Source organism: Heloderma suspectum, chromosome 6, assembly GCF_057233095.1.
Source record: "Heloderma suspectum isolate Gila_16-S chromosome 6, 16-S_ref, whole genome shotgun sequence".
In the NCBI taxonomy this organism is placed as follows: domain Eukaryota; kingdom Metazoa; phylum Chordata; class Lepidosauria; order Squamata; family Helodermatidae; genus Heloderma; species Heloderma suspectum.
In genome coordinates, this window is record NC_139463.1 from 97095810 (window position 1) to 97119747 (window position 23938).

The 23938-nt window shown below is 47.9% G+C and overlaps 1 protein-coding gene across 3 annotated transcripts; it reads right to left on the minus strand.

The window, feature by feature from the left end:
* Positions 1 to 1018: 1018 nt before the first annotated feature.
* SH2B1 (SH2B adaptor protein 1) lies at positions 1019 to 17126 on the minus strand. 3 transcript variants are annotated; one of them, XM_084805366.1, is made up of 10 exons: positions 17051 to 17126; positions 13155 to 14083; positions 12907 to 13008; positions 11265 to 11356; positions 10122 to 10228; positions 7215 to 7403; positions 6557 to 6783; positions 6280 to 6451; positions 5905 to 6013; positions 1019 to 3421 (listed from the first exon to the last, which is right to left on the minus strand). In XM_084805366.1, the coding sequence occupies exons 2-10, from the start codon at positions 14004 to 14006 to the stop codon at positions 3403 to 3405; spliced, it is 1869 nt and encodes a 622-aa protein (XP_084661492.1). In that variant the 5' UTR covers positions 14007 to 14083; positions 17051 to 17126; the 3' UTR covers positions 1019 to 3402. The 3 variants fall into 3 exon arrangements, with proteins under 3 accessions (XP_084661492.1, XP_084661493.1, XP_084661491.1); XM_084805367.1 differs by having other exon boundaries at positions 2268 to 3421; positions 5905 to 6451; XM_084805365.1 differs by lacking the exon at positions 1019 to 3421 and having other exon boundaries at positions 5731 to 6451.
* Between the last annotated feature and the right edge of the window lie 6812 nt (positions 17127 to 23938).

Here is a 23938-nt window from a genome sequence, read left to right on the forward strand (position 1 = left end):
ATAGGATTGAGGCCGAAATCTGTTTTACTTACATGGGATTTTTATTTATTTATTTATTTATTTCATTTCTATACCGCCCAATAGCCGAAGCTCTCATTTTCACAAGTGCTCACAGGAAAAATTATTCCAAGCTTTCTTTAATCACCATTTAATTCTGCCACTGTTTCATACGCTTTTAAATACCATTTTAAGTGTATTTTAAAAATCTTTTAGTCACCTTGAAGACTGTATCATGGAGAGGTGAAACTATTTTAAATAAAATTAAAATGGAATCATTACCTCTGGAAAGCAGGCCTTGGCTGGGGGTGGCATTCAGTGAGCAAACAGCTCACCAGTCCTAACTGACTGTATCTGTTGTAGGGGAGCGGCTGGTGGTTGCGCAATGTCAGCCTTTCTACAAAGCCAAAAGCAGCCATTCCAGCAGGCTGTACAGAGGGAGATGAGAGGGGAACCAGGGCCATTCCACCAGTCCTGCTAAAAGACCATTTAATTTTTTCCCCTCTTCCCTTCCCATCACCTTTTCCTTGTGTGTCACATCTTTTTAGATTGTAAGCTTGCAGGCAGGGACCATCTTGTTTTAATGATTCTATGTAAACTATTCTGGAAGCCTTTTTGGCTAAGGAGCAGGATATTTTTTTCCTCACCCTACCTACCTTTTTGGCCAAACTACATATAGTGCTGCTTCATTTCCAAGTAAAATTTGCCAGTTTACCAGTGGCCAGTTCTGAATTCTGCTGCTTCTGGCCTCCTTCACTTGGCCTACAATACTGTGTCACTACTGAGCCAACAAAGTTTGCCAGTCTCCCACAGTGGTCCACTCCACAGACAACAGCCAAAGCCATAAGGGAAAGTCCTGGCATAACCCATTTTCTACCTCCCATCCTTTTCAAGGGAGTTAGGGACATACCTCCACCCGAGCCTCCTGGGCTATAGCTTTTCCACAAGACCAGCTCTACTGTTAGACACTGAGGTAGCTGCCTCAGGCATCTGATGGGTGTCACAAAAGAGCAGAAAATGGTGATGATTATTATTGTATTTTTATTAGTAGGGAGGGAAGAGGCACTTGTGGAATTTTTTGCCTCAGCTGCAAAAACAACTGGTCCTGTCTTAGGTACTTTGCAACTTAACTTCTGAGAGGGGCACTATTTGTTGCTCTGCCTCAGACAGCAGAATGTCTTGAGCTGACCCAAATTAGAAGCTCCATTCTACACAAGCTGGTAGGCAACTTTTAGCTATACTGCACACCAAAGCCTGTAAATGCCAATTGGGGTTTTTTTTCCAACCCAGCTGCTGATGTGCCAAAAACATAGGTCTGTGTGGGGAAGGTGGATTAAAATGTGTGGACTCATCAGCAAAGCTGCCCTAATTTCCTCCCCCATTCCCCTCAAGCAGAAATGAAGCCAGTCCCTGCTTCTGTTCGGATGTTTCTGCTGAGGAACGAATGTAGTGGCTGAGCAACAAACCAGAAAGTGCCCCATTCTTAATCTGGCCTTTGGCACAACCTCACTCAGTAGCCTTAGGCAAGCTCCTATTCTTCCAGTCCCATAGTTCCCACCCAATATAGGGGCACTACTGGCCTTCCTTTCAGGCTTGTTGTTGTGGGGGTCTATATAGGCAGCAAGTGAAGTGGTGGACTGTACTGCTTCCGATTTCAGAAGGGGTTAGTATTTTTTAATGCTGCCCCTTGTAAAAAAACAACAATACCCCCCCCACAAGGAAACCCCCCATAAATCTAGAGCTTAAGGAGAGAGGTTCCAGCCCAGCCTATTTCTTGCAGTGCTAGTTTCCTACTTGCAAGGAAGCATTAAGAAGGGGTACATTTCCATCTACAATCTTAAATGTCTGTGAAGCACTTTGAACACACTCAAGCACTATATAATGCAAACCATTATCATAATCTAACTCAATATTAGTGGATCAGGGCAGAAAAATGACATCAGAGCATATCAACAGCCAGCTACCAAATGATTACTCCATTCAAAAGTACAAGAATCTAAAAAGCCAAATGGTCCTGGCCCCACCCCTTTCCCTCCCAACAACCAATTGTTTGGTGGTTTCTCAGCTTTTATCCAGTCCCCCCCCCCCCCCAAGCTTTAAGCTACCAATATATTGGCATTCATTGCCTTTTTGGCCCTGCCTCTTGTGCCCCCCCTCCCCCGAGCGTCTCCAAAATTGAATTTGGCCCTCTGGATGGAAGAGGTTCCCCACCCCTGTTTTACATTTAGCTTGCTGTGTTTGTTTTTCTTTTAAATCACCATTTTTCTTTTAAAAGGTAAAATGATGTTTCCTTTATTTTCATACAAACTCCCAAAAAATAAACAGAACAAAACAAAAAAAGACACAGATGAACAAACGGTACCTCAGAGTAAAATTAAAAAAAAGATGGAGAATTGAAGAGACAGAGAGGGCCTGAGCAGTCCAACTAGTCCACAGTAGAAAAATAAATCTTAAGGAGAAGAGGGTGGGTGCAGCAGGAACAAGAGGAGGGGGACAGTATCTGTGAAGGTATATATTCATAATTTGTTTAATTTATCTGTAGTGGTGGAGACTTTATAATGTGAGGCCAGTCCCCAAGCCAAGGGTGGGGTGGGGAGGAGAGTGACGAAAGAATATAAATATATTTCTGAGCTGGGAAGAGGGAGCTAACCTTCCTCTCCCCACTCCCCAGAGAGATGGGGTGGGAGAGGGCGTTACATTCGGAGACTCCATACTTTCAGCAAGGGCTGGGGTGCAAATGACTGTGTCTGGAATCAGAGTTTATCCGAGGGACGGCACCACTCCCCTGCCCCCATGTAGTGTTTCCAGTGAGCTATTACTCCTGCCCAATTGCAGGTTCAGGGAAGAAGGATGAGAGGGGGAAGAGCAGGGCCATTTCTTAGCAATCAAAATGGGGGGAAAGTAGTGTGTACAGAGCTGTTGCATGTTGGGAACATGAGAAACCAGGAGTGGGGGTAGCGTACCTACACTTTAGGTGTGAGCAGAAGTGACGTTTCCCCATTCTGAAGGGAAGGGGAAAATTCAGGGGGTAAGGCCAGTCCCCACCTCAAAAGGTTATTGGAGCAAAGTCTACAGTTCTACTGGGTATTCAAGCCCATCTTGTACCCAGAGTCAGGGTTAGATCTCCATCTGGTGATGGGTGCAATGAGGGCTTGTCCCCTTCTCTCTCTCTCTCTCTCTCATCTCCATGAGACTCAAACAAAGGAGTACTGGTTGTTCACAGCCCTGGCTCGTCCTTCTGACTCCTCCGGCAGGGGAAGGGAGCCCCCTCCTCTTGCGGCTGCTCCCTCATCCACCTCTGGCTCCGTCCGGCCCTCCTCCTCAACCTGCCCCTCAGCCTCCAGCAATCCCTGGTCAGGGGGAGCATGAGGTGGCCGAGCTGGGGGGAGTGGAGGCGGCGGCGGGTTACGAGAGGTGTTCGGTTCTGTGGAGAGAACAGAAAGAGACAGACAGACAAAGAGACAGGATGGCGTAGGGTTAGGAAAAGAAGAGGGATGGAGGACACTGTGAGTCATTGGAGGGGCCCCAACATTGTACCATGTCTGCTCCAGAACAGGGGGCTGCTCCCCACCAAAGTTCTTTAAAGATGGCTTTCCGAGAGCAACGCTGATGTTGTCTATATCCAGTAGCCAGAGCACTTCAAACGCTGTCATCTGGAGACTGCCTGGTGGGCAAGGACTATGGCAGAACGGCCTTCTATCGCCCTCACTGTGGTAGAGGCTTGATGACACCACAGTGCCTACTGCTGAATGACTGTGTGTGACTTAACGAAGTTATGCAAAATTGCACACTTGCATCCATTTGCTTACTTTGCACAACTTCTTCTGCTTCTGCATAATACTGTATTCAAAACATTTATTGTGGTTCATATCTGTTAGATAACATGTCTGATAATAAGGATTTACCCTTTCAGAAAATCTTAGCCAGCTAATCTTAAACTGACTAAATCTGCATAAATTTGCATATGAAAAGAATTTTGTTTGCTTTTTTTGAAGAGAGGTTTTTTTTCTTTGTTTTCAGGTGATACACAAATGTATTATAGCATGCACCGTTTGGGAAGAGGCACTCCCTCTTCCAAAAATGGAGACAATGCAAAGGCTCAGCAGAGAGGGTGAAGAGAGGCAGAAGCTGCTCTACCCAATGTTCTCTTTCTTATCTCCACTAAGATGGTGATTTTCAATCCAGGAGCTTACACAAACAACTCCAGTCCACCATTTATGCTGCCAGCATCAAGCCAATTCTTGATTTCAAAGAAGCAGCTTCTTTGAGAATTTGGTCATAAACCACACAACAAAGTGAAATAGTGAGCTTTGCGGATTGTGTCGTTTCAGATTTTGTTTTATTTCTTGGTGTTGACACATCCCCTCCAGGCCGAGAACGCATCTGAAAGGACTGAAAACGATCAAGCCCTGCTCGTCATGGTGAGGCCCAAGCGTTGATATGCCTGCGCTGAAGCTCTGCTTCCTGACCCGTGCGCTCTGAGCCAGTCAGCCACTAACTACTCACCAGATACTGCCTACACACTCACCTCTGCAGTCAGATTAAGAAAAAAAACCCCAACAGTCTGAGTTTCCGGGATCCCCAGTTCTGCACCTAATATCAAATACTGCATGTGAATGAAATCTCCAGAAGCCTTTTGCTCTGGCATTGCTCAGTGGCAGTACTTACAGAATTGTTGTAACCAGACCAATCATTTGTATTTGATGCTGAATACTCCACGCGCCTAAAGCTTTTCATTTCCTTTTGATGGACTTCAAGCCTAAACTAGGCATGGCAGACAGCTAAAAAACTGACAACTGGCTTCACTAGAGACTTTTGCTGAGTGGTCTGTACCAATTTTTAAAGTGGAAACTGTTTAGGCTCCCTATAAACCTAATGTGTGCATTTCAAAAGCAAGCCTTACTCTTGTACCTCCGCCACAAAACAATAACTGCACAGACTGAGCGGGATTCATAGCATACCCACCTTGTTTTGATGTTTCTCATGCTTAGGAGGCAGGTACTCTCTCAATGCTGTAGTCTCCTTTTAGTGCTCCATTGCAAAGAACAGAGTTAAGACAACCATGCTGATCACGGAAGGCAGGAATTGCCCTGTTTTGCATTTCCTCGGCCTTAGGTGGTCCTAACGGTATGCCTTTCCTCTGAACTAAAACATAGGAGTTTGGGCCATCAAATTCAGACTCATAACAGCCACATGAAGTTGGCAGATTGTTGGGCTGAAGCAGGGTGCAGAAGAGGGAGCAACGCTACATTTCAGGGTGTCTGTGTATTTTTGCAGAGTATTGTTGTGCAAGGTACTGCTGTATCTAATGCAGTCAGGTTGTACAGGGGGACACCATAATGTTAATTGCAGCTGTGGCTGTAAGGAGGCACAGGCAGTCTTGTATGCTGAAGGACCTGCAGCACCCCCTTGGATTCCTCCAGGAGGCTCTGTGGGCCAGATGAACCTCCGCAGACCACATTAAGCTCGCAGACCAGAGGTTCCCCACCTTTGGTATATACAGTGTACAGATCAGGGGTGCAATAGGTAGCCAACTCCACTGCCTCCTCCCATTGTTCTGCACCTGGCTCTGATTAGTGGACCACAGGGTTCTATGGAAGAAAGCTGATCCCACAATCCCAGAGTCTGACCACCCCGATGCAGTGCTGCACGGTCCACACTACCTAACAGCAGCTCCCCCGTGATTTCAGATTACAGTCTTCCCCAGCCCTACCTGGAGATGCTAGAAGGGGCATCCTCCCTCTGAAATCTCTTCCCTGCCTCCTGGAGCCACAGACACAGTGGATGGTGTGGGCACTGCACACTCGCACAACCCCTGGATAGCGATGGGCTATGGCGTGGGACCGTGACACATACACACGCTCTCATATCCCTGCCTTCCTCCCGTGGTAGCTATGGCACACTTACACGCAGTCACCCGCGGAGGCGGCAGCAAGGATGGAGATGAGGTTGGGGGGCGAGTCGGGGTCCCCACTGAACCCAGACACTGGTGCTCGGCTCCCAGCCCGGTCCCGGCCTGTGACAGAGATGCCCACATCAGAAATAAGGATTGGGGGTGGGGGAAGAGAGGGAGGAGCAGACATGGAAGGGGACAGGTTATCCCCCACATGGCGTATGCATACTGCACAGGGCTGGAGCAGAAGACTCGGATGGGGAGTGCGGGAGGGGGGGGGGTGTTTGGAGCCACAATGGAAGAAGATGGGTGGGAGATGGAGCATGACATGGACTGGCAACGGTGTCTATGCTCTGTCCACCCCAGGACCCCGCTCCTCCCACGCTCACCGTGCAGCCTCTGCGAAGCAACCACATAGCTGACGAGCGTCACATCACTGGAGCCGCCCGATTCGAGGGGGATGGGATGGACCCGGAAGTGCTCCAGCATGTCAAAGATGGTCTGAAACCAGAGATGCTGAACCCGGCACTGGCCGTCTTCATTAAGGGAGAGGCGCAGGTGCTAGCAGTGGGAAAATAAGGCGGGTGAAAGGCCACTCGCCACCCACAGACCCCTGCCTGCTTGCCCTCCCCCATCTTGAAGAGTTATTCCCACGCCTGCACTCACCTTGGCTTTCCCCTGGAAGTTAAAGGTCAGGACATATTCACCGCGCCGCGTCTCGCTTTGACGGACTAAGAAAACACCATGGCTGCTGGCTCCCCCTGCCAATACCAACTGGGCCGCTTTGAGACGTGACAGAGTGCCGTGGAACCAAGGGTATTCAGAGAGGGGGTGCTCTGTGTCACCAAGACTTCCTCCACCTGGGTCGGGCTCCCCTTGGAAGAGGAAGGAACCTGAGGCAGAGAGAGAGGCAGCAGGAGACTCCCAGAACCCATTCAGAGAATCCTGGATCTCATCTTCACAGTATCTCGTCTTCACAACACTCTAGCTCAGGGGTGGGGAACTGGCAGCTCTCACCCTAACATCATGCGATCCCCAGAGCCGTGGTGGCAGAGAGACAGAGCGAGAGCAAGAGAAAGCGTGTGTGCATAGGAGAGAGGGAGAGCGAGCAAGACCTAATTCTACGACCTGGCAAATTCAGCCTGCTTTTGACTCTGGCTCTGCTCCCTGCTGGCTCCAGTGTCTCCACCGCCAGCATGCAACCCATGACGGATTGCCCCTAGGGGAACGTGGCCCTCAGCACACACACACAAATAGGCTTTCCAGCCTGGTGCTCTACCCACTAGACCCCTCTCAGAATCTAAGAAGAGAACCAAACTGTTACCTGTGGTATCGGGGGTTTCAGGGAAGGTGGTATGGAGAAGGCCAGTGGGGAACGGCCCTTCGTCAATCGGCACCCGAGGCGGCAGCTCCGGTGGCAGCAGCTCCATCGAGTCAAAGTGTGAGGCGGCAATGGAGACCGAGCTAGGGGACATGGAGGCTGAGGGGCGCTCCATCAGTCCTCCATAGGCACCTGAGACAAAGCAGATGCACCTGGTCAGGGGTCATGTACAGGGCTGCTTCTAACACATCTTATGCGTTCCTTTTCAAAGGCACACGACTACATTTTGTCAAGTACACACCAGAGGAGGAGGAAGCCCACATCTACATATTTGACTGAAAAATCTGAAATACTAAAAATCACCTCTCCTTCCAACAATGCAGTGACAGGGCTGGACCCATATTTAGTCACACTTAGAGGAGACCCAAATTTATTTTTTTATTTATAAATGTATGAGTCGAGTTCTGCCGCAAATAGAACCCCCGAGGCAACTTACAGTTAAAACTTGCAACAATTTGAAATCTTTAAAATTAATGAGAATTAAGTTCCACTGATTTCAATAGGTCTACTCTAAGTTTGACTAAATCGAGAGCCAACCCCTAGTCTGTGGTGGTGGTTGTGTATGTGTATTTACATACAAATTAATCAACCAATTGGTCAAAACATAGGCTGGGGGAAACACTGTTTTAAAAAACTTATTTAGGGCACATTCATATACATGTTTAGATGGAAAAAAAGTCCTACAACTCCCAGCATTCCCCAGCCACCCACGCTGGCCGGGGAATGCTGGGAGTTGTAGGACTTTATTTCTGTCTACACATGCATAAGATTGCACCCTTAAGATGTACAATATTTTTTACAAATCATTGAACAAGAAAATGGGGAAAACATGAAATAGGAACCTGAACTCACACTCTCCCAAATCTTGATAACAATGTTGATGATGTATCATTATATACTACAAACCATGTCATTATTTGGAGGCAAATCTAGTCTTAACACCCATACATTAATTACTGGAAGAGATGGTAGGGGAAATAAAAGAAGGGAAGAATCCATTTCTAGATTATAACTCTGATTAGTATGCACACATCTGGACTTAGGTTTTATTTTATTTTATACAGTTTTATCCCACCCTTCCTCCAAGGAGCCCATTAAATGGTCAATGTGCATTCCTAGTCTCGTCCCAGTCCATATAAGGAAAAGACATAACTTTGCTGAGCAGGTAATGCTGATTATCTACATCTGCTTAGATTCAGGAAAATGAGTTTTCACTTTCCTTTCTATGTTGGATTAGGAAAGGATAGACGTTTTTAATTGTAGCTCATATTTTTTCTCATGTGTTAATTTTGTTTGTGTTTGTAAGCTACTGTGTGTGTAACTTGCCACTAAAAAAAAAGCATCACCATCACTATGATCCTCTCCCTCCCCATTTTATCCTCACAGCAACCCTGTGAGGTAGGTAAATTAGACTGAAAGATAGTGACTCGCTCAAGGTCAGGAAGCTTCACAGCCACGTGGAGATTCAAAGCCAGGTCTCCTCAGTCCTATTTGGACACTCAAGCCGCTACACCACAACAGTTCTAACCACACTTGCTGGTCAATAGTCACTTGTCTTGTCGGGTAAGGATCACTTTAGGACAACTAAAAGGAAGCTTTTGTTAACTGGGAAAAATACTTTTGTTTTTCCTTTCCATCATATGTATAAGGCAGCTGGCAAAAATCTCTGTGGGATGGTAACTTTTCTCAACTTATTGTACCGATTTAGATGTAGGCTTCAGAGATGTCCTGATCCTCAGCAGATTCTAAGAAGAGCTACCACATCACAAAGTAATCTGCTTAACTTGCTCTGTTCTAGGATAAGCTGAACTGATTATTAGTTCTCCCCCGCACCGCCTGCTATGGTAGCAATATCCCAGATACTAGAAAAACACTGAGATTTACCTATTTCTATATCGTGTTTCTGTCAACGTCCTCAAGGTGATTCAGTTTGAAGGCCATGATTTTAATTTAATAGACATGATACAAAAGGGACAGGGAGGGTAGAGGAAAATAAATATATTCCACTTCATTAATGATGTGAGTGCCACTGCAGGAAACAATTCTGGAAGAGGAGGAGGAGCCAAATGGCGATTCATCCCAGCCAGGCCAATGGAGTGGGCCTCGCTGTCTCACCTCTCTCTCCAATGCAGCCACATAGAATAGCTGCAGATTTAGCGGGAGGCTTCACTTTATTATGCCACATGGAATACTTTCCATCCTTTTTAATGGGTTGACAGTCCTACACATGAGCCTAGTCACGGAATGAAGTCACTATGGTCTTTCTTGAACGCATACTGACTGTCAAGCATGGGAACCTATAAACCTCACGCTGAAAGCATTTGCCGAATGTTGGCTTTCATTGAAAAGAAAAAGCAAGTTTCTATTATTTTTTATTTACTACTATCACCAATTAATATAGCACCTTCACTGTGGATGTCACTTTACAGAGCAAGAGGTGACAGGTCCCTGCCCTGATGAGCTTACAATTTAAAGTGCATGCTTCTAGGCCTGCTAGTTAAGAGAGAACACTCAGAAGTGTGTGGGCGAAGTAACTGTTGGGAGATGCTGCACTGGTTCAGAAATGGTACATGATACAATCTACTATGACAGACTGCCATTCTGGGGAGAAGTGGTACCATTTCTGTGCCACAATGTAGGTAGGGAACCTGCACATTTGAAGGCTCCTCCGCAGCAAGAAACTCCCAGCAAACAAAAAAGGAACAGGCAAAGCCTGCCTGAAAGTGGCAGATTTCAACTTCAAGTAGTTGTTGAAATTTTTGCTCAGGGACTGTGGAGGGCATAATGATGTGTGTGTGTGCACACGCGTGGGGGGGAGAGAGAGAGAGAGAGAGAGAGACAGACATGTACCTTGGCTGAGCTGTTCACTGCTCTCACTCGGCACCATGGGAAGCTCCCGGCTGGGCATGCTCTCTGAGTGGTTCATGCATGGCTGCTCCAGACTATCGGTGCTCTCTCTGCAGAGAAAAGCGCTATTAGCTGCAATAGCTAAAAGGGAACCTCCACATTCTGAGGCAGTATACTTCAGAGTACCAGATGCTGAGGACTAACAGGGGAAGGCTGCAACACAAATGCCCTACTTGTGAGTTTCCCAGAGGCATCTGGCCATCTGCTCTTGGAAACAGAAATGCTGGGTCTTTGGTCTGATTGCTTCTGCATTTAGTGAGCAAGAATCAAAGCACTCCTATTCCTCTCTTACTCTCATCCTGATCTGCCTATAGGGATGGGGAGCCTGTGGCACTCTGGATGTCTGTGGACTCCAACTCCCATAAGCCCCAGGCAAGATGAGCAATGGTCAGAGATGATGACAGTTGCAGTCCAACAAGGTTCCCCCCCCCCCCCCCCGTGCCATCTACTCTGACAGGCGATGATTCCCCAAGGGCATTCCTAGTCTTACCACCAGCCGGGGCGTTGCTAGGCATTTAAAAGATTCGGGGCACAGACCCATAGGACACAAATATGCATAAAATTTGCATATGCTAATGTATGTCTATGTAGGCAAATTTAGAAATAATTACTAGAATTTATTTAAATTTCACAAGAGGCAAAGCCAAACAATTACTCATCCAAATCTCAAATAAAATAAATTCTTCTGTTAATTTGAACTCTGCCCCAGATCATCTCAAACCAATGGAAAACACTTTTTTCTAAGCTTCACTGCCATGCAGGGAAAGACTGGGGGAGGGGGGTGTTGCAGCATGTGGAAAGTGGAGAGTTAACCCTCTCCTCCCTGGCTGCAATCCCACTCGAAAATTGCTTCCTGCATGGCAATTAAACTTAGAAAAAAAACTTTTTTGCATTGGCACCAATTGACAGATACTCAGAACTCTGGCAAAAAGATTTGGGGCCCTGGGAAATACATTCAGGGCCAGAGCCTCATAGGTCCAAGCCTAGCAACACCCCTGCCACCAGCAATCCCTTTAGCTGGAGATTCTGGGGATTTAACCTGGAGCTCTGAGCTACGGCCCTCTCCCAAGACCTGGTGCAACGTACCCAAGGCCCATGCATTCCTGAATGTCTGCCAGCCATGAGCGCATCTGCAGTGAGTCAACCGTCTCGAGGATATACTCCAAGGAGCTCGACAGCTGTGGAAAGAGGGCAGAGGGGTGAAAAAGGAGCCAAACTGTAAGTGTGTAACACTCTGGGGGGAGCTCCTACTTCTACAATCTGTGTGTGCCCTCCAAAAGCCAAGAAAAACAAAGGAAGCATGTCTCAGTGAGAAAAGCAAGAATAGGTGAATGCAAGAATGGCATCAAGCTGTTGAAGCCAAATGTATTTCAATGTTGAAAAGCATCTTCAAGAGTCACAGTGGACACACACATGTACGCACAATTGAAAACAAAGAGCCAACCCACACGCTACTCTTTTAGGAAGGCAACATAGTCAATGGTGAGAGAATCAAGCCCCGCACTGCCTGTTTTGTCCTTTGATAGAAGCAAGCCAATGCAGGCAACAGTGGCTGGAGAGCTCTTTCGGCAGCCACTTACCTCTTGCCTCACCTTGCCCCATGTTCTTTGCTGCTCACTTACACTACACCGGCTGAACCCCCATTCACTGTGCAGGGATCACAAAACTCCCATACTCCCCCTCACTCTGAGTGCACATCCTGGTTTGGCTACAAGTTCTTGTAGAAGAAGTGGCTTTATACCAGCCTTCCCCAACATAGGGGCCGCGGTGGCTTAGTGGTTAAGACGCTGAATTGCAGACCGGAAGGTCGGCAGGACAGCAGTTCGAGACCCGAGTGCCGCGTGACGGAGTGAGCTCCCGTCTTCAGTCCCAGCTCCTGCCAACCTAGCACTTCGAAAGCAAGAAATTGCAAGTAGATAAATAGGTGCCGCTTCGGCGGGAAAGGTAACAGTGTTCCGTGCACCTCGGTGTTCAGTCATGCCGGCCGCATGACCACGGAAGCGTCTTTGGACAGCGCCGGCTCTTCAGCTTAGAAATGGAGATGAGCACCACCCCCTAGAGTCAGACACGACTGGCTGGGGACACCTTTACCTCCCCAACATGGTGCTCCCACCAGCCCCAACCAGCAGGCCAATGGTCAGGGATGATGGGAATTGTAGTCCAAAACATCTGGCAGGCACCAGGTTGGGAAAGGCTGCTTTACACAGAGTCGGCTCTCCCTGAGGAAAAAAAATGGTGTACTCTTCCCCTCACAAAGGCATGGGAAGTTGCTAGAAGAAGCAGCAGCCGCTGCCTGCTTGGGACGATCAGTCACTGACACAGCTAGCAAGGTACTGCTGGAGAGGGAAGGTATAGTTGCAGGGTGAAGGTGCAGCTGCAGATCTTGCCTTATCAGAAGTGAGGGGTGAGAAGAAGAGTAGGCAATTGCTAACACTCCAGCCAGGATCACCTGTATTGGGTGCTGGCTGAAAGGACGCTGATCCTTTCTCTGGGAAGCTAGTGCAGGTGGAGGAGGGGGTTCAATTCCACGCATAACTTTGCTGAGAGGGTAATGTGTGAATTGGTTCAAAGACTAGAGTCACTCAGTGCATCAGTACTATGGTCCCAGTTATTACCGAATAGGTAGATATTTTTAGTAGCTCTATGAAATACGTTGGGCTATTAGCAGCTGATCAAGCCAGGCAAACCAAGCCACTACTGCTCTGACCCTACCCGACTTTTTTCTGACCTTGAGTACAAAGGTGTTCTCCTTGTCTGGCATTTCCAGGGGGGTCGTCGTCCTCACATCCACTACGCAGGAGCAGGCGATGCTGACCCGTGGCTTTGATGCCTGGTGGTGAAGGTAAGGAGACAGTTGTGACAATACTCCTCACTCCCACACCAGGAACCCCTGAACACCAAGCCCCTGGCTCCCCTCACCAATTCTCTCCACCCCACTACTTCTCTCCCGCCCTAATGCAATGGCCCATTGCTCACCTTTGGTGGGATGTAGAACTCCAATAGGTAACCCTCCCCCTCCCCTTTCCCCGCTTTGCGCAGGAGAAGACGGCATTTCTGCCAGCGGGTCCGGCTGCCCCCACCAGACCCATCGTCAGCTACAATGTAGTTCAGTAGGCCCTCACGCCGCACACTGGCCAGTTCCACTCGGAGGGTGGCTGGGGAGGCTTTGTTGAGTCGCAGGCGCTCAAATCTGTGAGTCCAGCGCTCAGAGTCACCCCCCCCCGAAGAGTTGGAATTACTGTTGGCTCCAGTGGCCACCCCATCTCCGCCACCAGGGGATGACTCGGCCGAGGTCTTCCACTGCAGAATGCCGCGTACGCTACCTCGGACGCTGCGGCTAACGTTGCGCAAGGAGAAGCGCTTCTTCAGCTTTGGTTTGGTGGCGGTAACCGTCGCCACGGTAGACACGTCTTCAGAGCTGCGCGACTGACTACTGGAGAGGCCAGAGGGTGGCCCCGGGGGAGGCTCCACAGGAGAGGCGACAGAGGAGTCGCTACAAGTCTCTGAGAGGTCACGCGCAGAGGAGCAGCCTGTGAAGGGGGCGATGTCACACCGGGGTGGGGAGTCGCTGGTGTAGGCTCGGCTCACTTCTGCCTCAAAATGTTCCAGGAAGTGCTCAGCAAAGCGGCGCGAGAAGGCAGCTTCAGCTCCTGGTGTGGCAAACTGCGGGTTCTCGCCAAGAAAGGCCCGGAAGCGACGTGCAAAGTCCACTGCAGCAGCGCGAGCATGCGCCTCGCAGAATTCCCGCCAGCCCGGAGAGGGGAGAGAGGCAGGTTCTCCCACCATCCCTCCCCCTACCGGCGATAGGGGCACTGTGCTCCCGTTCATAATCGCCCGGGGGGCGCTGAATGACAACACGGCCAGCGCCAGGACTGGGCTGTTGCTGGGACCAGTGGCCTCATAACCTGCAGGAGAAACAGAGAGGTTGTGATGAAAATACAACAAGAGGAAAAAACAATCTGCTGGGCTGCTACTGCTGTTTATGACAAGCATCACAGACACTGAGGAGTAATTCCAACACGCACCATCAGGCAATATCTTTATTGGGAAAAGGCACAAAGTTGTGGGCAAGTTTTCATAGCCTAACTGTGGATTTTGGCATTTTTCTTACAGACCAACATGGCTTATTTTGTTTTATGTGTAACTAGGGAATAAATCACAGCTCAGCAACACCATTATAAATCCAATCATTCACACAAGCTGATGAGCCAAGGATGAGACACTACACAGATATATCCCAGTCTCATATCATCACAAGGGACTCTGAAGAATTCTGTAGAAAAGCCAACTCTGAATGCACACCATTCTTAAATGGAAGGAAAGGGCACCAGAAGAGCAACCAGGCTGCAGCGCCCCAAACAGAATTGGGGAGACAGTTGGAACAATCATAAAGCTATCACATAAGATCCTGCTCAGGGCAGATGTGAGCAGATTAGGAGCTGTGCAGATGGTTCTCATCTTTAGGTAGAACAACCAGCATCACTGATTTCACAGAGACTCAATGTTAAGCTCAGAAATTAGCATCTTTCCTCCATAAAGAAAGGATGCTGAACATGTTTTCTGATGCATCTTAGGACAGGATTAGATCTCAGGATGAATCTCTTACCCAAGAGGCATCCCACAAATATTGAATGCAGGTAAACTATTAAGTCATAAAAGCGTGATAAAGCAAGAATCAACCATTCTTTTCAACCAAACTCCTTTATAGCCCATTCTGGACAATGAAGTTCAGAGGAAAAAGGCAGCGACAGGTATAAATTAGAATGCAGCCCTCCAACACATCACTGGCAAATTACTGATGGATAAGCAACTGCCTGCTGGTTACTGGGACTCCTGAAAAGAATGCCGAACTAGCTGGATCGTGGCCTAAGCCTGCAAGGTGATATATTCCTGAGGAAGAGTGCACTGGCAGGATCACTGTAAAAAGATCCTGAGAATTCCTTATTGCTTTGGAAGTTTCACACACATTTGTGGACCATGAGGATTCTAACGAGGGGGAGATAATGCAAGACTGAAGTTCGCTCACCCCGGAATAGATGACCCAATGCCCATGGGGAGTTACCTGCCTGAAAGCACCTCTGCATGGGGCACCTACACATCAGGGGGAAAGCTTCAAGCTTTCTACACAAAGGCAGCTTTTGACCTAAGCTGCCTTTGTATTTTCAAACCACTGGTTTGTTGCATTTTTAAACCAATGGTCTCATCTGCATTCTGAGATGACAAAACCACACGAGAGGACCGTACTGCACAAGTATCCACATGTTTCAGTAGGCTCTGGATCAAAATTATACACCTGTTTCTAGCTACTGTAAGGTTTCACAAGGGGGGCCCTAGCCCTTCCAGAGCAGAACTAACTCTCAGAAGTTCATCCAATCCTTGCTAAGAAGCAAACTTAGATTGCTCCTTATACAGAGATGTCTACCTTAAATATGAGGATGAGCAGAAGCCGGCAGATTCAGCTTAGTTTTTTTTCCAGCTTATAGAATTTTGTCCCCTCGCATGAGAAGATACTCTTCTAAAGTTCATCCTTTTATGCCTCTAGAAAAGACTAGGCCAGTTCAGTAGCATTTTTCAGTACTTGATTTTTCCCATCCACTCGTCCCTTTAGCTGCATCTGAATTCTAAATTAAGAGTAAATGCTATTCAGTTTGCCTATTCCAAAATGCTGAATCTTTCTCTGAATGTGAAATTCCACGACGGCAGGACACTCTAGTGCAAATAGGAGGGCATGATGATGTAACTGGTGAAGAACGGGATAAAAGCTGTAGGGGAATCATCCCATGTGGCAAGACCCTGTTGACCGGCAATAAGAAAGGCAAGTTTCTCAGGAGTACAATGTCCTGATGGGGAGGAGTCATAGCTCAGTGGCAGAGCACATGCTTTGCATGCAGAAGGTCCCAGATTCAATCCCTGGCTTTTCCAGGTAGGACTAGGAAAGAATCCTGCCTGAAAATGGAGAGCCACTGCAAATCACTGTCAACAATACTGAGCTAGATGGATCAATGTCTGACTCTGTATAAGGCAGCTTCCTATGTTCCTAATGTGGACTAAAAGAACAGAAGGAAACTACTCTGAATAGCAGGAGCTCCCCAGGATCTCAGGTGTCTGTCACCCTTACAATGGTGTCTTTCATCCTTACAACCCAAGAGACCCTTTTAAATAGAGGTATCAAGAACTGATCCTGGGACTTTGTGCATGTAAAGCATATGCTCTACCAGAGCTATGGTCCCTTCCAGAACGTTTTTTTTTTTTGGGGGGGGATATAAATAAATATACAAATAAATAAATCAGGTATTGAAGGAGTGACTAGAGAAGTGAGCAATACTGATAGAAGGCTCGGAGATGGCACATGACACAGATGCAGAGGTGGAGGGCAAAGCACCCCATCCCACCTCACCCAACAGATAGGAGGGAAGCTGCTTTTCATAGATCTCTAGGGTGGCCAGCTCCCTACTTTTAGCAGCACTTGTTCCTTTAAGCATTGCATAGCATGGACTGTTTTGCACGTCGTGGCTTCTCTCCTCACTACCCCACTGTGGAGGGAAAAGACACACAAGGTGAAATGCTCGGTATTGCGCGAGCCTTGCCGCGCAACCCTACGCATGCATCTTCCTCGGAAGCAAAACCCAGCCAGTTCCACGGCCCTTGCTCCCAAGTAAGCGTGCACAGGCCTGCAGCATGAGCAGCAGAGGTGAACCCCTTCAGGCTCTGGACCTGGCAGCCCGAAGCATCCCTCCTGGGGAGGGGACGGGGCGTGGGGAGGAGAATGGCCCCTCCTCAATAGGGAAGGGGCCGGTGGGGCTGGCGAGGAAAGAGGCCCTGGACACCGGGGGGGGGGGGCCTCGCTTCGGCTTCGTGCGTCTGTCACTTACCATCCCGGCCCTGGGTCCCTTCCAGGAGGAAGGGTTTGTCTGTCCGTCGCTCTCCCAGTTTCTCTCGCGCGCCACTTCCGCTTCCGGGTTCCCCTTTGTCAGGTGACACTGTTTTCTTCCTTCCACTTCCGTCTTCGTCATCAACCCGGAGGAAGAAAAGGGCGAGAGGTTTTGTTGTTTTAAATACAAAGTTACCATAGAGAGAACGCGTATTCAGGCCTAGAGCGGTCGCGGAGGATGCCCGGGGCGCCTGTTAACGTAGCTCCCTTTCTCCATTGGTTCAGGCGGTCAAGTTGTTACCATGACAGCCCGGGACGTAGACCGGCTGGCGCGCGTCTCTCTTTCTCCCTTTGCCGGCGCAACGACGCGGCAACATCACCCTTCCCTCAGCAAACCTATGCATATTTACTTGGAAGTAAATCCCACTGTGTCCAAGTGGGGCTTACTGCCAGGTAAGTGAGCCCAGGGTTGCAGCGCCCCTTGCGACTTCTGAGCACGCGCAGAATGCTTTTCCTTCGCCCTTCGAACCTCACAATCACCCCGCGCAGGATTTCCACACCAGAAGTTGTATGTGGCAACCAGTCTTGAACCCCGGGGTTGTACTGCTACTTATTTTTCGTCATCATCTTCATCATTTCATCATCATCATCATCACATTGAATTTTTTCACCTCTCTTTCAAATCAGAGGGGAGCATCCCATAGAGCAGCCTTCCCCAACCTGGTGCCCTTCGGATATTTTGGACTACATCTCCCAGCATTCCTGCTCCTCGGCTATGCTGGCTGGGTCTGATGGGAGCTGTAATCCAAAACATATGACAGGCACCAGGTTCTGGAAGGCAGGCAAAGTGCCAAGCAAAGGATGTGATTACCATAAAGAAATGGCGCCAAGGGAGGAGAACAGGATGGTTCTGGAGTGATTCATTGGTAATGAAGCCAGCTATGTACAAATTGATTAAATTACCATTTAATTTGCCCATCTATCCAGGTGCAGAAGTCAAGGAACATAGGAATGTAAGCATACTGGGTCAAACCATTGGTCCGTCTAGTCCAGTACTGTCAATACTGACTGGCTCTCCAGAATTTCATGCAGAAGATCTTCCTGCCCTACCTGGAAATACTGGGATCCTCTTCATGCAAAGCAGGTGTTCTACCACTGAACTTCAGCCCCTCTCTCAGGAAACTGGTCTGAAATCCTTTTAAATATGTTTCTTTGCTACATGTGTCCTTCCTTTAGTCTTTTGGAGTCTTACCAGTTACTACATGAGTTTTCTGGAAACACAGATGAGGAGTGGCAGTTAACATAGGTAGCACTGATGCTCAGGCTCTTATCAAATGCAAGTTCAGCTAGCTAACAGAATCCAAGAACATCAAAGGTACTTCCTAAAACCATTGAATCGAGCTACCAGGGTTTCCAAACAAGACAACTGGGCATCCCAATTAGCCCTGGACCTAAATTGGGAGCTTGGGAGCCTAATAGAACAAGGGTGTGCAGGCTTGCAGGAGCTATGTCCTTTTTTACTAGAACCCTGAGATCCACCAACTGGAACCTGGTGCAAAAACAAGCACTTAAAATTAAAGAATTCTGAGCTCAGAATTAGTTTGAGTACAGTCTAGCCTAGTCTAGTACTGAACAGAGCTCAAAGTCCTTCCACACTAAAATCCATTCCTGGCTACCTTACAGTTTCTTCATTTCAGCGCTATAATTAAGGGTGATGTGGTAGAGGAAGTAATTTCGTTGCTGCTATTGTTAAACAAGCTGATCTACTTCAAACCATCCAGAGGTGTACCAATAGGTCCAGATCTACTTTCTGCCCACCCCTGTGACAGAGGATGCTTCTGAGTTAACTGGGCAGGTGGCCCGCTAGGTGGTCATATAGATCAGCCTTCCACAACAAGGTGTCCTCCAGATGTTTGGACTACAACTCCCATCACCCCAACCACTATCCATGCTGGCTGGTGCTGATGGGAGCTGTCGTTCAAAACATCTGGAAGGCACCAGGTTGGGGAAGACTAATATAGATTGGGATGGTGGCAATTGATTCTCCCTCTTCGGAGGATGTACCCAGGTGTGGATGCTATCTGTGGGTAGCCAAAGCTCCTAAGCCTCAGAGATGGATACAGTTTGACTGAGAGCCATGCACCCTGCTGCTACTCTTCCTTCCTGAGCATCCACTCCTACCTGGGAGTGGGGGAGAACACTCCCATCTGCACAATTCTGCGATGCCGATGCCACACCACCAATGTGCTTCTTCTGCATTCTATAAGTGAGAGCCAGAATGACCCAGAGGGTCCATGAGCACACCATCACATGCCTCAGATGACAGTGGAAGTCTGAAAACTTGGCCTTCGACCAGTGTGTGGCGACAAGGAGTGCTCACCTGCTGCCTAGGAGCTTATGCTCCTACTAAGGGGAAAGCTGGGGAGACTTATGTTCATGATTGGCAGCATACAGGGGAGGGCAAGGGGGCATGGTGTGACACGCAGAAGCAATAGCTGAAGTGAGCTGGGACCCATAGCTGTGCTCAACATCTGCCAATGACCTTTTCTGCTGCCACCACTGGAGGATGTGCACCATCCCACCTCCACCCCACCCCACCTCCATCCTGTCCCCGGCATTCCCCTCAACAGAGGCCCTTACCAGTATCTCTGAGGCCATTCCAAACCAGTTGCCTTTCCCAGCACCAACACTTGAACTGGGAGGAGGGAGGCCCAAGAAAACCGCTACCACATGGGTCGGGGTTGGCTTCAAGAGCAGACATGGTTGGGCACCTGCCAAGCCCACACGCCCCAGCTGGAGCCCACTAACAAGATCCCCTTGGAGTTGCACCTCTTCTTCCCCATTGCAACCTGGTCATTCTCCTTCCTTTTGCCCAGGCGATGGTAGTGGTGACAAGACGGAGCAGCAGATGCCATGGCCTCTTTGCTCTATGGCTCTCTGCCTGCTGAGCGAGCAAGTGGTAGCAACGATGAGAAAGAGGATGAGGAGCAAGAGTAGCAGGAGACAATGGAGGTTGGAAGGCAGACCCACTGAATGGTGGGGGGCATTGAGGGATGCCATGGTCAGGGGGCCTCTGAAAACTGGAGCTGGAGCTGACAGTGCTGGATGAGGAGAAGGTAGGTCCACTGCTTCTACCAGCCAGGGGGCAGAAACCGCCATCAGTCAGCCAGGAATTGCCACTACCTGATGGCAGACACCTCCACCACCAACTGCAGAGCAGCCACACCCTGAATGATGTGAGAGTGCTGACAGGAGCTCAGCCAGTACTCAGTGGGGGTGCGGGTAGGCCCCATCAGTAGTTGGTGAGTGCTGCCTGGGATGCTCACCAGGCCCCTTGCATGTTTTGGCCATGGCCCCTCTCTCCCCCAGCTGCTGTAGTATGTACGTATGTACATATGGATGCATTATCTTTATTGTATTTTTAATCTGCCCAATAACAATGCTCTCTGGGTGGATTACAAACACTTAAAAGAATAAAATACAATGTGAAATGACAGGAATAGATAAGATATATAAGATCAGCCATAAAAGCCCCAAACCAAGTCCCCAAGTCCTGTGCTGGCTGGGGAATACTGGAACTCGCAGGATTGTTTTCTGTCTAAATATGAATAAGATTGCACCTTAAAATACCTGGGAGAAAAGAAAGGTATTTGCCTTATAGACGAAGAAATTTGTTGCAGCATAAGCTTTCATGGGCCAGAGCCACATCATCTGACGCATTGTTAGCTCAATTAGCAAATAATATAATCCCCTTCTAATAGCAAAATCCGGTGACAAGTGCCAACAAACATGAAATCACAACAGGGCCACCGAGAAACAGGAGGGAGGTATTGGGGTGGGGCGATGTGGGGTAGCCTGTGTTTCACAAATGTACAGAAAACATTTTAAAGAAAACCTAAGGGGCCAAATAAAAACACCCCAAAAGAGCCCAATCAGTACTGAGTCATGGAATGATGAGTGTGAATTTTTATATCTTTATTTACAATACTTCTATACCGCTTAATATATTAAAATTCCTAAGCAGTTTACATTAAAACATAACAAGATAAAAATAATAATTAAAAAACATTAAGAACATTTAAAAACATTAAAGAAGTTGTAAAACAGATCCCTAGTAGGACCTCCCTTCCACCCCAATCATTTCTATGAAGCCTCCGAAAGAAAGTGGATAAACATCCTCCTCTTACTGCTCAGCTTTCCCTTCCTCTTTAGTAGGTCTGGAAAACGTGTGGCCCTCCTTATGTTGTTGGACTGCAACCCTCATTAGCCCTAATCAGCATAACCAATGGTGAAGGATGATGGGAACTGTAGTCCAACATCTGGAAGGTTGCACATTCCCCATCCTTGTTCTTCAGCTTCTCTCTCCTTCTGTCTCTTAGAAGAAGCCAATCAAGCCATTCCCATTTCTTGTTCCACTCCCCACATCCTTCTCCTGACTAGGAATTCACTAACAAGTATGCTTCTGTTTCCAGCCAAGCTATAGTCTAGGGTTAGGCAACCTTTTGGGGCCGTGGGCACATTTGGTAATTTGAGAAACCTGTGGGCACTAGCACAAAATGGCTGCAATGGGAGGCATGGCAAAAGGCAAGTAACCTGTCCAAAAGACTGAGTACAAGGCAAAAGTAGGGTCTCAGACTCAACCCACTAAACAACTCCTTTGACCCCACAATTTTTAGCACCAACAGAAACCTATTTCACAGCAATCCCAGCTGCCAGTAAGAAAATGTACTACTTTTTTTTTTTTTAAGTGAGGGGCACCAAGAAAGGTGTCCCAGGCTGCATTGCTGCCCATGGGCATCATGTTGCCTATCCCCTGCTATAGTCCCAGCTTCTGGCTTGGTGAGTACCTTGGGCTCCACTGCCTGTAGCCTTATGCTGCTCCCCTCCTGGGCCTGCTGCTAGGAAGACATGATCACCCACTGCCTCCATGGCTGGGCTATTTTTCCCTCTGGGGTTCACCCAAGTAGACCCCCAATCTCCTTCAGCCTCTTCCCTCTCCATAGATCCCATATCTGTGTCGTCAGGGTGTTCATAGAATCATCGAATTATAGGGATGGAAGGGGCCTACAAGACTGTTAATCTGGTACTAAAAAGGGTTAACAAAGAATAAGGAGGGCTGATCTTTATTCTTTGATTTAATCTGGGAGAGGGCTACAAGAAGACCATCAAGTCCAACTCCCTGCTCACTGCAGGAAAACTGATTCCCAGGTGGAATCCCATCCAAGTACTAACCAGGGCTGACCCTGCTTAGCTTCTGAGATCAGACAAGATCAGTTGGGGTAACCCTCCACACCATGTGTTCATGCTGCACAGGCTAATATGTAGCAGTCTAAGGAAAGTATGGGACTTTCAACTAAACATTGCTGTCTGGAGTACCAGCCAGCCATGCCCTTTTCCAGGAGATTCCATTCCAGTCTCTCCCAACCCTGATTTTCTATTACCTCCTTCCTAATGACACTCAGTGTTCTGTGGCCACTAAGCATGCTCAGTCCTCATTTGGCTGTTTTGGGTCCTGAGAGAGAGGTGGAAACTGCCACTCTTGGTATCCATTTAACAGCACAGCTACTGATGTGGGCAGAAACTGAAACACTGAGCACTAAATATATTTTGAAATTACTCTGTTGCATATATATGTAATTTATATCTCATCCTTCCCCACAAAGAGTCCAAGGCAGCTAACAACCTATATACAACACATAGGCAACATTGTTGTTGTTGTTCAGTCGTGTCCGACTCTTCGTGACCCCATGGACCATAGCACGCCAGGCCTTCCTGTCCTGCGCTCTCTCCCGGAGCGTGCTCAAGTTCATATTCATTGCATCAGTGATGCTATCTAGCCATCTCATATTCTGCCATCCCCTTCTTCTTTTGCCTTCAGTCTTTCCCAGCATCAGGGTCTTTTCCAGAGAGTTTTCTCTTCGCATTAGGTGGCCAAAATATTTGAGCTTCAGCGTCAATATCTGTCCTTCCAGTGAGCACTCAGGGTTGATTTCCTTTAGGACTGACTGATTTGACCTCCTTGCAGTCCATCAGAAATATATAATACAATAAAGCAATCAACTCAATCATGTATGTATTTTCACAAATCCTGGGGTTTCCCTAAGCCTTCTGATACTTCCTGTTGCCACTTTGACTGCATTAAGATCCATACTTGAGGGGTGAATTTGCTATTAGTATATATAGGATGATGTCCCAGAGGTGGTAAATGAGATCAGAATGGGGGTCAGGAAATAGCTACCTTTGCTTGCAACTATATACTATGGAGTATTATAAAACAGGAAGTGAGATGGAAGGCAGTGATTCTTAGAGTCACCTTCCTACTTTTTAAATAATACTATATTATGCTGAAGTAAGGCATGAAGTGTGCCCATCTCAGACAATGCCACCTGACCAACACTAAGGGCTAAGGCAGCACAGAGAAGGCTTTGTTAAGCTCTGTGTGTGTGTTTGTGCGCGCGCGCCTCTATGTGTGGTGTGATAGTTGATGGGATCTAAAGCACCGCTGTACTCTAATAGGCCAAAAACGTCCCAAGTGCTGGACGGAGAACTTGAATGAGCCGATACCAAGACCACTGCCTTATCCCTGCGAACACAAGAAACGTGAAGTTCCTTTGTCTAATTTTCTGCATCAGATGGTAGAAACTGTCATTTTTAGGAAGTCAAAATCAGCAAAGCTTGGATGAAGTCCCAAGAAGGCAGCAAGCCTATTCATACTTATTTTGCAATAAATCTTACCAAACTCAGTAAGACTTTCTTTCCCCTGCAAGGAAGGAGTACAGTGTTTGGGGCTCTTCCACTTAGAAAGAAGGTAAGGGTGGGGAGGACATGATAGAGGTGTGTAAAATAATATATGGTGTGGAGAAAGTGGATACAGAGAGCTTTTCCCCCT